The 19,025-nt window shown below is 42.2% G+C and overlaps 1 protein-coding gene across 1 annotated transcript in view; it reads right to left on the bottom strand.

Annotated features, from left to right (window-relative positions):
• The window catches only part of SOAT1 (sterol O-acyltransferase 1), an 80,605-nt gene that overhangs the window by 53,405 nt on the left and 8,175 nt on the right, over nt 1–19,025 (bottom strand). Inside the window, exon 2 of the mRNA XM_059145261.1 lies at nt 11,568–11,693. Coding sequence (XP_059001244.1) covers nt 11,568–11,685 — 118 coding nt within the window. The 5' untranslated portion in view covers nt 11,686–11,693. The remainder of the gene's footprint in view (nt 1–11,567; nt 11,694–19,025) is intronic.

Below are 19,025 nucleotides of genomic sequence, written 5' to 3' on the forward strand. Positions count from 1 at the left end.
AGAGCATTATTTCCAGAAAGCCATTTGGCATTTATATCCATAAACCCCTCAGAAATACATACTCTTTTTTTTTTTTTTTTTTTAAAGATTTTATTTATTTATTTGACAGAGAGAGATTACAAGCAGGGAGAGAGAGGGGAGGAAGCAGGCTCCCTGCTGAGCAGAGAGCCCGATGCGGGCCTCGATCCCAGGACCCTGAGATCATGACCCGAGCCGAAGGCAGCGGCCTAACCCACTGAGCCACCCAGGCGCCCGAGAAATACATACTCTTTTGACCTCATTTCCAGGAATGTACCCAAAGAGGAATTGTAAACACCTGAACTTTGGCTTATCTGCATTTTCTAAAGTAAACATTTTTGGCTTTTACTGTAATGAAAAAAATGTGCTTTCAACCTACTCAGTTGTTCAAAGCTCTATTTGGACTGGGCATACTTGGCTGCTTCTTCAAAGCTCTGTATGAACTGGCCAGTTTTAGGATTACATGTGTATATTGAAGACAGGGAATGATTATAAGTAACAATATTCAAAACTTTTTCTCATGTTATTTTTGCCAAAGGAGTCTCAAAATTTCTTATAAAAGGCATTTCTCCAGATATTCAAATAGCTGTATGGATCAAAAATACTGACACTAAATAGAACTAAAATATATCAACTGAGCTGTTAACATGTGAAACCCTTAAAACAATGCCTGGCACGTGATAAAAATGATGTTAGTAGCTAGTAGTAGTATTAGTATATTGATTAAGTTATGAAAATGAACAAAACAGCAAAATAAAAGGTAGTCAAGAATAAAAACAACCTGTAAATTAGAAAAAGGTAGAGAACTCCCTCACCTGGTTAAATAAAATAAACCTACAGGGGCACCTGGGTGGCTCAGTGGGTTAGGCCACTGCCTTCGGCTCAGGTCCTGATCTCAGGGTCCTGGAATCGAGCCCCGCATCGGGCTCTCTGCTCAGTGAGAGCCTGCTTCCCCCACCCCCTCTCTCTGCCTGTGATCTGTCAAATAAATAAGTTAAATCTTTCAAAAAAAAAAAGGAGTGAAAAAAAAAAGTTATCAGCATTAAATGTGAAACTTTTATTCTGCCAAGGTTTGCTGAAGGTCAAATATGCTCATGTTCTTTCTGTTGCAATGTGTTAGCAAAAAGACGACTAAAATGATGGTTACTTGTCCCATCAAAGTTCTTACAGGGAATTGTTAAAACAACTTTCAAAGTCTTTGGGATTAAATTCATTGGACATCTAGGTCTTTTTCAAACAGAATAATTGCTAAATCATTGCTTACTGGATGTGGGTTTGTGCTTCTGATTACTTATTGCAAAGAAACTAAGGGTATTTAAATCTGCTGGCAAACACATTTTGTGCTTAACTGGTTCGCAAGTTTGCCATCTGAAGAATTCTGGTGCAACAGTTCACAACTGGTTACTACTTAGTCTTCACTGGAGACTGAGATTTCTAAGAGTGCAAAACAATTCTGTATGCAGAAAAGTAGGAGGTATGTAAGAAGATACAAAGAATGGGAATCCATTTTTGTTGAAGGCAAAAGAAGTTAATTTTGTCCTAAACAGATGGTTATTTGGAGACGAATGGCTTGGGACAAAATCTGAACGCAAAAAATAGTTGTAGGTTTGTGAAGGGAAAACTTTTGAAGGGAATTTTAGGCACAGTGAGGATGGACTAAAATTAAAATAAAAGGATTTGGGGCGCCTGGGTGGCTCAGTGGGTTAAGCCGCTGCCTTCGGCTCGGGTCATGATCTCAGGGTCCTGGGATCGAGTCCCGCATCGGGCTCTCTGCTCAGCAGGGAGCCTGCTTCTCTCTCTATCTCTGCCTGCCTCTCCGACTACTTGTGATTTCTCTCTGTCAAATAAATAAATGAAATCTTTAAAAAATAAAAATAAAAAAAAATAAAAAAAATAAAAGGATTTTAAAAGTACACTGGTGTAAGACTGAAAGTCCATCTTAAAAAGACTAAGTTTTCTTGAATTGTTGATGCTCTTGATAAAACATGAACAGCTATTTTCTCTTTTTTGTCTGCGCAGAAGAACTGTGGTTTTATCAGGTCTTTGATGATCCCTAATCCTCTTTACGCACGTGCCTTTCTAAGGTCTTTAACAAACTTCCCCAAGAGCTAAATCATGAGCTAAGTCTGACTAATTACGCTTGTTTGTTTGGTATGGTACATTCTGGCATAAGGTCATTATCACTCCATATTCTAGCTACTGAAGGGTTAGTGTCACAGAAATAACTAGATTGCCTTGCAAGCTATTGAAAACTCTCATCAGATCTTTAATCATGTCCATTCTGAATTTGTCATTTATAACTTATTAATCTCTTGCAAAAGGAGTTTCATCTTCAAGGAGGTTCATAAAAAGGACTTTAGGACAAATACAGATACTCAGCAGATCAAAACTGAAATGGGTGGGGCACCCGGGTGGCTCAGTGAGTTAAAGCCTCTGCCTTTGGCTCGGGTCCTCTTCTCAGGGTCCTGGGATAGAGCCCCGCATCAGGGTCTCTGCTCAGCGGGGAGCCTGCTTCCCCCTCTATCTGCCTGCCTCTCTGCCTACTTGTGATCTCTGTCTGTCAAATAAATAAATAAATAATCTTTTTTAAAAAAATAAATTAAACAAGAATAGTAACATGGGACTATGTGAATTGGGGAAAAAAATGATTATGGTTTTTTGGAACTCTTGGTTAAAACACTGCTGGTTCTCTAATGTTTGCTCTCCAAGATCAAGGAAACTTTTGTAAGAAGTATTCATTTGTAAACAAATTAAAGCACTTAACTTTTCTCTACCTGAACCCTCTGAAATTAAAAAGATCTCAATTAAGTACTCTCTTTTCCATGGTAATCATAGTCATTTGCATAAGTTCAATAAGGACCCCATCTCCTTGTAACAGTGTAACCATTGGAAACATTGGTTAAATTTTACCAAGGCTTTGTCTGAATGTCATAACTGAGAGAAACAGAATAGACTCAAATATGACCAGACAGTTCTGAGGAACTAAGAATGACTTTATGAAACCTGGAACCATAAAGCCCCTTGAACTGTTGGCCTGATACATTACTTACAAAGTGCCCAGCAGCCTCACCAGGTTAAGTAAAGAATGTTACTTCCTGGCAGGTGCAGAACCTCAGGATACTTTGGGGACCTTGTGAAAAGGAATTCACCCACATCTACAGGTCCTGCAGTCATGTCTAATGGCAAGTACTGAGCTTGGCTTCTGGCCTGGAGAGGCCACTAAAAGTTCTACCTAAAGACTGCTTATAATAAAGTTCTAGCAAAGCAGATTCTAAAAGTTCTATATGATCATTCTTGCTGAGCTTATGTAAATAATTGACACTGTTTGTTAAAATTGGACTCATTTTTAAAATAAATTAGTCTTATTTGGTTATCTCTGCGGAGGTGCTAAATTTCAGTTCTGAATGTCTTCGAATGTTGTTTGCCTATGCTAGACAACTTGAGGTAAACTTCAGAGACATTGCCACAATAGGCCATGTATAGACAATCTCCTTGCATGTTATTCTGTGGGGATAAGAGGACCCCATGGGCATATGATTACTTGGAACTGGGAAATGGGATAGATTCCCCAATAACTGTATAGCTCAGCTATCACCCTGATCAACTCTATGTGGCTGGAATGACAAAATCGCTCTTTTAAAAAGTTAGAGGTGGGGGCGCCTGGGTGGCTCAGTGGGTTAAAGCCTCTGCCTTCGGCTCAGGTTATGATCCCAGAGTCCTGGAATCAAGCCCCACATCGGGCTCTCTCTGCTCAGCTGGGAGACTGCTTCCGTTCCTGTCTGCCTCTCTGCCTACTTGTTATCTCTGTCAAATACATTAAAAAAATCTTAAAAAAAAAAAAAAATCAGAGGGTACCCCATGGAGATAATGGATGGCCCCACTTTCTTTATGATTAGATAGGATAATGCACTTGGGGATGCCCTCATCTTCTGAAACAAGACTTCCTGCATTTGCTAGTGATTCCTTGTAATCAGGATATTGTTCAGGCTGGAACTCAAACAAAAAGGGCTTCTTTATGGTTTCATCCCTCATAGTCATTTATCCTGGAAGCCACCTCTACTGACCTACAGTTGCAAACAAAGGCTTTAGCTATGCATACAACAGCCCTCCTCCTGGCAGTAAGAGTCTCAAAGCTCACCATGGGCTTTCTGGGGCTTAACTGAGAACTGCAATATAAAACAAGCAAACAGGATGCTCACTCAGCAGGACTCTAAACAATAATACCCAGGCACTGGATGCACTCAAGCCAAGAATTAAATGAAGTCAGAGAAGGACTTCTCGAGAACTACACCACTCTTGACTGCACTATTATAGACCATCTGAGGTGTGGAAAATTTCCTCACATATGTTTTAACATTACAGTTAACTCCTGCAAGGTGTCCCAATTAAAAGGGGACATATGTGATCAGTTAAAATCAAAATATCCACTGATCTATTTGACAAAATTGGTAACTGGGGATCTTATCTAAGGGATGTGATCATAATTTGGGGCCTAAAATTTGTTTTCTGTCCATCCTTTTTGCATGTGCTGGTGCATGTACCATTGGCTGCCCATCAGGATCCCCCTGGAGCCATCTGGTGGGCCCCCAGACAGACCCCTGGATAGATTCTACCTGCCATACAGCCCACTATCCCTTTTCAGCAGGAAGCAGCCAAAGTACTCCTTTTCCTATTCCCTAAAGACAGTTAGGGTTACCACTGCAGGGAGAGGACTGGGTAAGGGACAGGGGGCTAGATAGGGAGAGACAGGTAAGGAGCTATGTGATCAGGCTCACAGAAATCCCAAAAATGTGGAGGTGTAGGGAAACCAAATTTGTGGGGACCACCCTGCCCCAGGTGTGTAGTGGGGTGTCTTTTATGATAATCACCTATGACTAACAAAGAATAACCAGACTGGAGGTGGGAGGTGGGCCACTGAAGGTGTCATCACTAGCCCTTGCTCAATGGTGGTGTCAACAGAGATGCTAAAACAGAACAGAGATGTTCCCTGGTTAGCTTTCTATAGAAGACCAACCCTAAAGGTCCTGTCAGGAACCCCTCTCTCACTCTTAAGAGCATTTCCTGTATCTTCACTTTAAAAAAAAAGTTAAATAAAATCTTAAAAAATAAAAAAATAAAAAAATTTTAAAAAAGTTAAACATTAATACATCATGTAAACTCAACAACCCACTTCTAAGTATATACCCAAGTAAAACTCAACAACCCACTTCTAAGTATATACCCAAGTAAAATCATTAGTTCACACAAAGCTTATACATGAATATTCACAGCAATATGATTCCTCAGAGCCAAAAACTTAAAATAACCCAAATAATCAAATATTCATCAACTAATAAACAGCTGAACAAAGATTTATCCATACAATGGAATAATGCTCAGCCTTCAGAAAGAATCAAGTATTAATATCTGCTAAAACATGGAGAACATTTGCTAAGTGAGAAGTCAGACACAAAACATCACATATTCTAGAATTCCTTTTGTATGAAATGCCCACAACTGGCAAATCCAAAGTGACAGGAAACTGATTAGTAGTTGCCAGGGCTGAGAGAAGGGAGAATGGAGAATGACTATTACAAGAACAGAGTTCCTCTCTGGGGGGATACCAAAGTTCTAGAAGCAAGCAGTGATAATGGCCATGCAACAGTGTAAATATATTTGCAACCACTGAATTGTATCCTTTAAAATACTAGTGAAAGGGCACCTGGATGGCTCAGTGGGTTAAGCCTCTGCCTTCTGCTCAGGTTATGATCTCAGGGTCCTGGGATTGAGCCCCGAGTCAGGCTCTCAGCTCAGCGGGGAGCCTGCTTCCCCACCCCCAGCACCTACCTGCTTCTCTGCTACCTGTGGTCTCTCTCTGTCAAATAAATAAATAAAATCTTAAAAAAAAAAAAAAATACTAGTGAAGGGCGCCTGGGTGGCTTGGTCAGTTAAGCATTTGCCTTCAGTTCAGGTCATGATCCCAGGGTCCTGGGATCAAGCCCCACAATCGGACTCCCTACTCAGCAGGGAGTCTGCTTCTCAGTGTCTCTGCTTGCACTATCTAATAAATAAATAAAATCTTTAAAAGAAAACAAATAAACAAACAAAAAAAAGCATTTAAAATATTAGTGAATTTGGGGCACCTGGGTGGCTCAGTTGTTTAAGTGGCTGCCTTTGGCTCAGGTCATGATCCCAGGGTCCTGGGATCGTGTCCTATGTCAGGCTCCCAACTCAGCGGAGAGCCTGCTTCTCCTCCTACTTGTGTTCCCTCTGTGTCAAATCAAGATAAAATTTTTAAAAATTAGAAATCCCACATCGGGCTCCTTGCTCGGCGGGGAGCCTGCTTCTCCCTCTGCCTCTGCCTGCCATTCTGTCTGCCTGTGCTTGCTCTCTCCCTCTCTCTCTCTGATAAATAAATAAAATCTTTTTTTAAAAAAAAAAAAGAATAAAATATTACTGAATTTTATGGTATATGAATTGTATCAATAAAAAATTAGGACAGAAGCAAAAAGGAAGAGGAGAAAGAGCTGTAAGGAGGAGGGAGTAGGAAAGAAGAGAAGAGATGAAAATGAGGAGAAAAAGAAAAAAGAACCTAGACCAAGCTCTACTCAAATCTTGTTTCCACATTTAGCATAAAGGCAGAACTGGTGGGCGAATGGATGGGTCAGTCAGCTGAGGTGCCAACTCTTGGTTTCAGCTCAGGTCACGATCTTGGAGTCATGGGATGGGCTCCAAGCTCAGCATTATGTCTGCTTGAGAGTGTCTCCCCCTTCCCCTCTGCCCTCCCCCGTTCATGTGCACATGCTCTCTCTCTCAAATAAATGAATACATTTTTTTTTTTAAGATTTTGTTTATTTGGCAGAGAAAAACACAGCGAGAGAGGGAACACGAGCAGAGGGCATGGGAGAGGGAGAAGCAGAGCAAAGAGCCTGATGCGGGGCTTGATCCCATGACCCCAGGATCATGACCCGAGCCCAAGGCAGACACCTAACGACTGAGCCACACAGGCGCCCCTAAAAAAATAAATCTTTAAAAAAAAAAAAAAGAGGGCATTCCCTCTGCTTCGCCAAGAGCCTGCTTCTCCCTCTCTCTCTACAGCTCCCCTGCTTGTGTGCTCACTCTGTCAAATAAAAAAATCGTAAAAAAAGACAGAACTGGTAAATGGTAGAGCTAATACTGGGTCTGGATAAGACTCTAAATGTTATTAGCTTTTTCTCTTAAGTTATACAGGGCCATCATTTCTATATACTTCTTAGAAAAACCATTACACAGCATATTACAAGAAATGCAAATCAGAGAGTAAAAGCAACAACAACAAAAAAAGCTGGTTATGCTGTCATGAAAATTAGTAGTGAGGGAAAAGTAAGATTTTTAAAATTTGGACACAGTAACACCAAAAACAAGGAAAGATTAATAGAGTGTAAGGTAAATGCTGCAACCCAGTACAGTATTTCAAAATACTTATTTTAAAATAACAACCTAAACCTGCAATTCTACCTTAGGCATCTGAGAAATATGTAAATATGTTCATTAGCATTTGTGTATAGCAGAAAAAATATTCATCAGGGAAACAAGTCTGACACATATCAAATACTTTATAGCCACTCATCTATTTACTACTTGACAATGGAAAGATGTCTATCATGGGGTTCTTGGGATCCCAGTTACTAAAAAACTTAAAAAGTATTCTATTTGGGACGCCTGGGTGGCTCAGTTGGTTAAGTGGCTCCCTTCCGCTCAGGTCATGATCCTAGCATCCTGGGATCGAGTCCCACATTGGGTTCCTTGCTTGGCGGGGAGCCTGCTTCTCGGTCTGCCTCTGCCTACCACTCCGTCTGCCTGTGCTCGCACGCTCTCTTTCTCTCTCTGGCAAATAAGTAAATAAAATATTTTTTAATAAAGTATTCTATTTATGTAAGATGTTAGTAATTTATGGAAATGAAATGTCTGGACAACACATACTCATTTTTCCATTAAAAATTTTGAGTCACTTCTGCTTTCTTGTTTATCCTCTTCCACGTACTTTGAACCAACTGAACACTTTAACTGAAGGTAAATAAACTGAATGGCATAGCAACACTTTTTTTAGATGAGTATGTATTACTTTTAAAATCAGGTTATGGTAACATTTTTTCAATTTAGGCATAAATTTTTTATCTTCAGAAGGGGTATTTCAAACAAATGCCACAAAATACAAAAAAAGCTAGTTAATCATAATTTCACCTGATAGGCACTGGATAAACAAAAGATACTTTATATTTATTCACATATAAAGATATATGAATACTATAAAGTGACAGTAAGGTTTCTACTCAATGTGGACTCATCCTTATATACAAATTTCGCATTTCTTAACATATTAAAACTAAAAATACACAAATAAATATTTCGTAAGTAGCTAATGAAGAGCCTAACAATATAATGTAAATATAAGCAGCAACATTTATATTCCTGGTGGGATCCAGCTGCTGTATTCACAATTAGATTTAAGTAGGAAAAGCAAAGCATGTTTCTCTATGTAGGACGTCTCACAATGCCAAAGACAACCTGTCTCAGAAAGTTCCATCCCTACTTGTTAACCCAACAAGGCTCAAATTTCAAATCCTTCTTGAAATCAAACCTATATAAATGTCATTGCAAAAATAAATAGGCTGATGCAAGAGGGGACATCAGCTGGAGTTGCGCTTACAGGTCTATCAATCTCCAGCATTAAGCCTTGACCTTAACAACAAGCAGTGTGTCGTATTCTTTGTATTTGTGTGTTAAGCAATATTGGATAGAAGAACTAATAAAACTCCCTTATCTCTCCCTACACCAAGATTTATAGCCCTGTACTAACTTGTTAGGTACCCCGCTAACTAGGCTTACTATGCTCATTACAACTCCAAGGAGTAATTAGTACCACTTATTTGTAGTAATATAATTAACGTTAATTGGGGGTGGAATTCTCATTCACTTAACCTGAAGTTTGCGAGGGCAAACGCACACATACATCACTACACCCAGCACCTAGCAGGGCACCAGTAATCACTGGTAAGTTAGGTGTTGAAGGAATAAATAAACGGATGAATGGTGTCTAAAACATAGTACTGGGTGCCTAGATGGCTCAGTCGTTAAGTGTCTGCCTTCAGCTCAGGTCATGATCCCAGGGTCCGAGATCCAGCCCTACACCAGACTCCCTTGGTTAATGGGAAGCCTGCTTCTCCTTCTCCCTCTCCCACTCCCCCTGCTTGTGTTCCCTCTCTCGCTGTCTCTTTGTCATATAAATAAATAAAGTATTTTTTTAAATAAACATAGTACATACCCAAAAAAAGTTCATTTAATTCATTAACAAGAAAGGCTTATTTTCTAATTTCTTTCTTACCAGATACAAGAAATTTTATGTATATAAATCTTCTAAGTACACACTGCAAATTCCACTTAGATCAATAAAGCCCACCTCTGATCTGACACATGCAGCAATTTACACTCCAGTGTCACCAGCATAATGGGGCTGTGACCAGCACTTAAATCAAGATGTTCCTTTCTATTCTCTTTTTTTTTTAAGTTTTTATTTATTTATTTGACAGAGATCACAAGTAGGCAGAGGCAGGCAGAGAGAGAGGAGGAAGCAGGCTCCCTGCTGAGCAGAGAGCCCAATGCGAGACTCAATCCCAGGAACTCGAGATCATGACCTGAGCCAAAGGCAGTGGCTCAACTCACTGAGCCACCCAGGTGCCCCCTTTCTATTCTCTTTATCAATGTATTTTTCACCTCTGTACCTTCACACTGCCAGCATACCCACCTATAATAAAGAGAGCTAAAGAGATGGCAATTCCTGCTCTAAAAAACACTGAATTTGTTCTTCTTTCATTAACTCACCTCAAAAATATTACAAGTCTCTCCTACAGTTGCTGAGCTCTTGCTGATCTCTGAATCAAGTTTGCTGCTGATTCTTTAGAGCACTAATCAACCTAACCCCATGGGCAAAGACCCTATCAGTATCGTTATCCTTAACCATGTGGAATCCTCTAATTCCCTCCCCGCCCCTACCAGGGATCTAGCTCATCTACAAGCAGGGGAGCACTGATAAAGGAACCACTGAGACGTTCAAGGGCAGAGAGCAGTGATGGGCAAGGGCCCCTTCAAACACACCCAGGTGCTGGACAAGCTGAAGGTGAAAAGCAAGCGTGGCATTATCACTCCTCCCTGTGGAAGTCAACAGACTAACCACCATGACATCACCACCAATGCTCCAGGCCCCAGCTAATTAATCAAGAACGTGATCAATGGGGGCACCTGGGTGGCTCAATGAGTTAAGCTTCTACTTTTGGCCCAGGTCATGATTTTAGGGTCCTGGGACTGGGCCCTACATTGGGCTCTCTGCTCAGCAGGGAGCCTGCCTGCCCCCTCTCTCTGCCTACCTATACCTTTGATCTCTCTCATTGTCAAATAAATAAAAATAAAAATCTTTAAAAAAAAAGAACGTGATCTCTAGACATCCAAGGCCAAGTGTGCCATGCTCATCATGGCGGCAGTATGCTCAAGTTTGAAGCAGGCATCTCTAAGAAAGGCAGACCTGTGAACATGCACTGGGGCCTACATGCTAGGCCTGAAGCAGCTTGCAGCTCAGGGTGGCCATCAACGAGAGGGACGTTGCCAAGCCTACCTCCAGCACCATGTGCTTCCAGATCACTAGAAGTGAGCACCTGCCTTAAGAAGATCAGCTACAACCTGGTCGCCGTGGCCATTGTGCCCATCTCAAACTGGCACAGCAACAATGTGCCCTGGCTGGAATGTCAAGAGGGTAAATGAAACATCACCAGGTGACTCTGCTAGAAGTCTCTGGACTCTGCCCCCCACCCAGTCAACAAGCCCCTAAGGCTGGCTCTGCACGGAATGTACAAGATCGGGAACACTGGCACCATGCCGGTGGGATGGGTGGAGACTAGCTGCCCCAAATCTGGGATGGTGGTCACCTTGTCGCCACCCAAGCTCAAGTCTGTGGAGATGTCCTGTGAGGCCTGCCGGAGGCCCTGCCTGATGACCATGTGGACTCCGACACAAAACATGTGTCCAAGAAGTGGCCAAAGACAGCAGGAACGACTGCTCCGTGGAGGCTGCCCATGCTGTGGCACAGGTGATGGTCCTCAACCACCCCGGGCAGAGCCATGCTGGCTACACGACAGTGCTGGGCTACCACATGCTCAGATCTCCTGAACAGAAGGAAAACACGGACCAGCTCTCTGCCAAGAGGCTGGAGGACAACCCTAAGCCCTGAGGCATAGTGAGGCGGCCACTGTGCAGACAGCCCCCAGCAAGGCCATGTGTGAGGAGACCTCCTCTGAGTACCCAGGTCTAGGCCATTTTGCTGCGCGGGACATGACACAAACGATGGTCCTTGGAGTTATCAAAGCAGCAGATAAGCAGTCATCCCCTGTCAGCAAGGTCCCGGAGTCAACAGAAGTGAAGCATGTCCTCTGCAGTGTCCTCAGCAATCTTCACTATAAAAATTACTTCACATCCTAAGTATTTACTGACGAAGGTTAACAAAAGTTAAATAGCTGGAGGAAGAAAATTAAAAGCCTCACCATTACTAGCTGTCTCCAGAGACCCCCTTGAAGGGCTTCTCTGGTCTTCATTTTCCTCAGAATCTTCCCTGGACTTTGACAGCCGTTTTCTTAGAGTCGTCTTCTCTTCACCCACCATTGTACTGTCTAGGAAGGAAAATATAAAAAGCTTTTGTAAGAGAGGAAAACTTTCCCTTTCTTCCTTTCTAGGGTGCTGGGCTGGTCTGACAATCAGAGAGACCTAAGACAGATTAATAGGAGAAAAACACATTTAATTTCATATGGAGGGGAGCTCATAAAAATGTGGATCAAAACATGGAACGCAGGCGCCTGGGTGGCTCAGTGGGTTAAGCCGCTGCCTTCGGCTCAGGTCATGATCTCAGGGTCCTGGGATGGAGTCTCACATCGGGCTCTCTGCTCAGCAGGGAGCCTGCTTCCTCTTCTCTCTCTCTCTCTGCCTGCCTCTCTGCCTACTTGTGATCTCTCTGTCTAATAAATAAATTAATTAATTTAAAAAAAAAAAAAAAAACATGGAACGCTGCTATCTTTCCAAAGAAACAATAAATGTGTGAAGAATTAACTGCTAAGACAAAGAGATTTGGACTTGGGGTAGTAAATCACTGAAGAAGGCTGTTTAACATTTGGAAACCTAAATTCCTTATGTCTGGTGATAGGGATGTCCTCTACTATCCTGGTACGAGGAGGGTACGTTTCACATGGGAGATTTACCTCCTATTTTCAGAAAGACAAGGGAGGCTCAGAGCATCCTTATGCAAAGGATGTTCTTAAGTTAACTTTGACTCAAAATTAATATGCCAAAGCGGCACATTTTGGGGTGGTGTATTTTGTACCCCTTCACTTTACTTTGAAGTACATGGCTTAGGCAAATGTCACAGTATCACCATATTCACAGGAGGTGACAAATGATGTGTTCTCTTCCTTTTGTTTTAATCATGTTTAAGCATTTTCTAACATACTGTAACAAATTCAAATAAATGAGTCCTTATAAAACAACTGGTTTCAAAGGTCCTTGTTTAAACAAAGCCCTCATCCCTAGAGAACAATTTAGTTGAACAGGCATAGTATGAAAAATTCAGATAAGAAGGGGTGCCTGTTGGGACGCCTGGGTGGCTCAGTTGGTTAAGCAGCTGCCTTCGGCTCAGGTCATGATCCCAGCGTGCTGGGATCGAGTCCCACATCAGGCTCCTTGCTCGGCGGGGAGCCTGCTTCTCCCTCTGCCTGTCATTCTGTCTGCCTGTGCTCGCTCTCTCCCCCTCTCTCTCTCTGATAAATAAATAAAATCTTTAAAAAAAAAAAAAAGAAGGGGTGCCTGGGTGGCACAGCCGGTTATGTGTCCAACTCTTGGTTTCATCTCTCGGTTGTGTTGGGAGGCTGAGCCCCAATTCAGGCTCCACACTCAGCAGGGAGTCTGCTTGAGTCTCTCCCTGCTCCCACAAATAAACAAATAAATCTTAAAAAAAAAAAAAAAAAAGAATTAGCTAACAGAAGGTGCCACAAAATAGAGTAGAATTAATAGGCAAGTCAATGGTAAAAACAATACCTGAAGTTCAGATGCAAGAGCTCATGAAGAGATGGGAAAGGTTTCACGGAAAAGGTATCTGAACTGAGTCCTGAAGGATGAGAACAGAGTGCTCCATGGATGAGAAAGGGTTAAAACAAGGTCCTTCCAAGCCCTGCCAGGGGACCATGACTAATCAGAGTACTTTACTAGAGGACAGGAAACAAGCTTTTGTTGAGCAGCTCAAAGTTGGAGGACTCTGCTGGGTGCTTTACATTTTCTAATCTAATCTTCAGTAACTCTGCCAAAAAAGATCTTATTAATCCCAGTTTGTATATTAAAACAAGTAAGGCTCAAAGTGTTACTGTCAAGACCCTCTGCCCACACACCAGGAACATACCTATAGCTGAACAAGTTGAATTTATTAAGGACATGCACCAAGGGAAACCAAGAGGAATTCCAGAATACCAAAAATGACTTCTTAGGATTTGGGAACTGGCTGGGTGATTTTTTTGGTAAGAGTCCAAAGCAGCAGGGGTTCACTCTGTCTGGGTACTATCAGAACGTGGGAACAATTCTACAACTGGATAGATCAACAAATCTCTTTACGAAGGCTAAAGCTGTAACCAGTAGAACAGCAATAATCATTCGCATCATAGCCTGGAGTGAGGGATGTTGTGTATTTTGTGAGTTGGACAATGTTCATGTTTTGTCTAGGTCAAGACATGATTATGGCATGTTCTTGTTTTTGTCTTGATCCACCATGGTTAGAGAGTAGCCTTGTCTGATGCTGATATTCAGTGAAATTGTTTGTGTTCAACACCAGAACACCAAGACCCAGATGATGGGTTCCAGGCTAGCTCACAACAACATCGAGGCCAGCTGTCAGTACCAGCACAGCTCCGGGATGCCAAGGGCTGCTTTTCTTCTCTTGACAGTAACTTGCCCAAGACCACACAGGGCCAGATCTGAACCTGGGTCAGAATCCAAACCACAAACACCATTCACTCTCTGAATTTTTTTTAAGTTGGTAACAGAAATGTGATAAGGGAAAAACTAGAAAGGAGAGCCAGAGTTAAACTCTAAAGCCCTAAGAAAGGAGGGTTTTGTTTTGTTTTTTGTTTAAAGATTTTATTTGTTTATTTGATAGGCAGAGATCACAAGTAGGCAGAGAGTCAGGCAGAGAGAGAGAGGAGAAAGCAGGCTCCCCACGGAGCAGAGAGCCCAATGCGAGGCTAGATGCGAGGCTAGATCCCAGGACCCCGGGACCATGACCTGAGCCGAAGGCAGAGGCTTTAAACCCACTGAGCCACCCAGGCGCCCCAAAGGAGGGGTTTTTTTGGTTTTTGGTTTTTTTAGTTAGGCAACAGCAAGCCATTCTAAGCACTGAAAAATACGTCCACAGTCCAACTTTAGGCAGATTGATATCAACACAGTACAAGGCTGACTCCAAAGCAGTATTTTACTAGATATTCATTAGTCTCAGGCAAAAAGAAATATAATGAAGTCCTCGCTACATTATTTTTAAAGCTCCGTACTTTAAATTCTAGTATTAATGGCCTTTCTAAACTTTTAAAATGTCTTTTCCAGGGGCACCTGAGTGGCTCAGTGGGTTGAGGCCTCTGCCTTTAGCTCCTAGGGGTCCTAAGATCAAACCCCGCTTTGGGCTCTCTGCTAGGTGGGGAGCCTGCTTCCGTTCCTTCCCTCTGCCTGTCTCTCTGCCTACTTGTGATCTCTGTCAAATAAATAAATAAAATCTTAAAAAAAAAAAATCCTTTCCAGTATGAAATGTAGTACATGGGGAGTCATTGTTTTCTTAAGCATCATTCCTTACCAATGTAAACATCTGACTAATCTAGATCATTTCCCTTCTGGTTTTTTCAGAAATCAAACAAATGAAACAGAATTATGGATCAGATCGAAATTTTAGGGAGACCAGTAGAAGCCAATTTAAAGGAACCTAGGAAAGAAGTCAGGGCCACTGATGAAGTTAAAAGTGCTTTGTGTAACAGTGACAGAGGAAGCCCGAAGAGCATCTAACCTCTCCAACAGAAAAGAGAAGTGACAACAGACAACTAAACTCTGGGGGATGCCTCAAAGACAGACATCAAGAAGTAGAGAAGAAAATCAGGGAAGAAATAACAGAGATATAAAGATGCAATAAAAGAACCAAGATGTTTTAAAAATGAAGGAATTATACAGGGGTAATGTGGAATTTAAAAATAAGGGCTGTACTTTTTTTTTTCCTGGCATCTAGGAAAGGTACTATACTTTTCCATGTTTATGTGTTTTACATGTACTTTATTCTTAACATAATCTGTAAGGCAGATATGTTGGTTATTTTATTCCCCAAATACTATCTTTGGTCATCATGTCTTTCCATATACTCTTTCCTATCTCTAGAAAGCTGTTTGTCCTCTGCTCTTTATTCCTCTAACCCTACCCACCCATCAAAGTGAGGGTCACAGCAGCAGCAATAGTAACAACAGAGCTTTGATTTAATGAGCCCTACCCACCCATCAAAGTGAGGGTCACAGCAGCAGCAACAGGAACACAGTAACAACAGAGTTTTGATTTTATGAGCAGCTATTATGTACCTACCAGATGCTGTACTGCCAAGTCCTTTATTTTTCCAACCTTAAGAGGCAGGTACTAGCCTCATTTTACAGGAGGCTAATGCGGTTTAGAGGAACTTAACTTGCCCAAATCATCTAATTCTCCAAAGGCAGAACTGAGATCCAAAACCAGACCCCAGGAATTCCAGAGCCTGGCCTGTGATGACCAGATGACCTTGCATGACCTCCTGTGCTAAGGTTTCTTTGAGCACCATCTCTCACATCACCCCCTCCTCTGCGGTCCCACTGCACTCTGTATCCTATCACACCACGACACTCAGCGACACCATCTGCCTCTTACACTAAGCATCAGCTTCTCCAAGACAGGGACAATAACCTAACCCTAACCCTCAAATAGAAAGGGAGCACCTGGAGCGTGACAGGCATGCAGGAGTACAGAGCAACTAGTTATTCCAACAGGATACCGTGCTCCTCACAGAGGATCAGGAGGAAAACGGATGCTGGGAGGATGACAACGAGCATCATCTTTACTATGAAGAGCTCCCTGCATCCTACTCATCAAGACCTAAGAGAATTGTTCTTAATCGGGGGTGAGAAGAGGTCCCTAGACTTTTTTTTTTTTTTTTTTAAAGATTTTATTTATTTATTTTACAGAGAGAAATCACAAGTAGATGGAGAGGCAGGCAGAGAGAGAGAGAGAGGGAAGCAGGCTCCCTGCTGAGCAGAGAGCCCGATGCGGGGCTCGATCCCAGGACCCTGAGATCATGACCTGAGCCGAAGGCAGCGGCTTAACCCACTGAGCCACCCAGGCGTCCCAAGGTCCCTAGACTTTTAAGGCTATGCAAAAACTTAAAATATTTTAGCAACTGAGATAATTACACTTTTTATCACATGAAGTTAAGTTCTACCAGGTGACTAAAACAATGTTACTTTGCTTTTGGCTGATACTATATCATGTTGATTATCCCTTGTTGATTAAAAGCATTAATAAACGGGGCACCTGGGTGGCTCTGTCGGTTGAGCATCCAGCTCTTGGTCTCAGCTCAGGTCTTAATCTCAGGGTTGTGAATTCAGGCCCTGCCTCAGGTTTCATTCAAGTTGTGGAGCCTACTTTAAAAAAAGGTGAAAAGGGGCGCCTGGGTGGCTCAGTGGGGTAATAAAGCCTCTGCCTTCGGCTCAGGTCATGATCCCGGGGTCCTGGGATCAGCCCTACGTCAGGCTCTCTCCTCTGCAGGGAGCCTGCTTCCTCCCCTCTCTCTCTGCCTGCCTCTCTGCCTACCTGTGATCTCTGTCTGTCAAATAAATAAATAAATACAATCTTTAAAAAAAGGTGAAAAAAAATACTTAAGAAAGGGGCACCTGGGTTGCTCAGTCCATGGAGTGTCTGCCTTTGGTTCAGGTCATGATCCCAGGTTCTGGGATCGGGTCCCCTATCAGGACTCCCTGTTCAGCAGGGAGTCTGCTCTTCCTTTCCCTCAAATAAATTAAGTATTTAAAAAAAAGGGGGGGGCACCTGGGTGGCTCAGTGGGTTAAGTTAAAGCCTCTGCCTTCGGCTCAAGTCGCTATCCTAGGGTCCCGGGATAGAGCCCATCGGGCTCTCTGCTCCGTAGGGAGCCTGCTTCCCTTCCTCTCTCTCTGCCTGCCTTTCTGCCTACTTGTGATCTCCATCTGTCAAATAAAATAAAATAAAATAATCTTTAAAAAAAAAAAAAACCACAAAAACTTAATGAAACAAGTTTGACAACTAAATGGTGTTTAATAGCCCCCCTACCCTGTTCAGCAGGGAGTCTGCCTCTCCTTCTACCTAAAGTAAGTATTAAAAACAAAAACAAACAAACAAAAAAAAGCCACTGAATGAAACAAGTTTGACAACTAAATGGTATTTAACAGCCTCTCCCCAAAATTTAAGCCTGGGTATCCTATGGAATAATGAATCAAATTCTTGGTGATGAGAGGAGCAAACAGTCTAGAGAACGAAGCCTTCTTTCAAAAGCTATTATTGAGGTACTGAGTCTGTACAATTACACCACCAGAGTTTAAATCTAGTTATTTTTAAGTCAATACTAACTTCTATAGCCTCAATATCCTCTACTTTGAAGGAAGTGAGAATTCCAAAGGCACCGGATTTGGTATCCAAACACTAGAAGGTAGTTTACACCCCTGCTCTGTCATACCACAGTGTCCTTGGTAAATCTGCCAGCCTCTCTGAGTCTGTTTCCTCATCTAAAACATGAAGATAAATACTACTGCAGGAAGCTGTAACAAAAGAGACAATATACCCTGAAGTGTCATCATTACTAACAACCAAGTTTGCAAAACTAACCAAGTAATCTGATACCTACGTATCTACCTCCTGTATGCTAAGTGGTGGTCAAACATTAAACCATACCATCTGTCAAATTCTACAGTTTGCTTTTATGATGTACTAGATGAGGGTAAATAAAGGGCCATATTTATACACCTTCTCAAATGCAGCTCAAACACCATATGGCTTCCAAGAAAATACTAAATTTTATTATTGTCATACATGCAGATGTTAGGAAGGACAAATTACTTAAAATGGTTCACCTTGGGGCACCTGAGTGGCATAGTTGGTTAGGCGTCTGACTCTCGGTTTAAGCTTAAGTCATGATCTCAGGCTTGTGAAATCGAGCCCTGCATCAGGCTCTCTGCTCAAAGCAAAATCTACTTGGGGTTCTCTCTCCTTCTCTCTGCCCCTCCAGCCCAGGCTCTCATGCTTGCGCTCTCTCTTGTGCTTGCGCACGCGCTCTCTCTCTCTCTCTAGTAAAGAAATAAATCTTTAAAAAAAAAAAAAAAAAAAGCTCACCTCAATTTTGAGCAAGTCCTCAGATCATCAGATCATGTGACTCATAAGATTATGAGGGTACATCTCTGAACCTCACTCAGTCCCCCTGTCTCTCTCCCTACCACTAATTTCTCTACACTTCTTTAACTTCAACACCCACGTACAAAGATCCATCCAATACCCTGGCCTCCCAGCTCCTTGACTTCTGTCCCCAACATACTCTTCTTATGTCCCAATTATACCTTCCCCTAGAACTTACTGTTAACCAACAATTTACCATGACCATAATTCTGATTCCCAGCAACTGAACCACTGTTGTTCCCTCCAAGTCCATTCTCGCAGTCTTCTCCATCTCAGTTAATGGGACGAGCAGTCAATTCTGCCCAGATTTTTTAAAAACCCAGGAGTCATCCTTAATTCTTTACTTCCCTTATCCAATCCAAAAGCAAGTCCATTTTACTCTACCTTCAAAATAAATCCCCAATTGTGACGCCTTCTCACTACATCCACCACTTTTCCTGAGTCTAAGTGTGGTCCCGTCTCATAGTAGTAGCCTCCTAACTGGTCTGTCTTCATT

The sequence above is a fragment of the Mustela lutreola genome, chromosome 14 (genome assembly GCF_030435805.1).
Source record: "Mustela lutreola isolate mMusLut2 chromosome 14, mMusLut2.pri, whole genome shotgun sequence".
Classification (NCBI taxonomy): Eukaryota; Metazoa; Chordata; class Mammalia; order Carnivora; family Mustelidae; genus Mustela; species Mustela lutreola.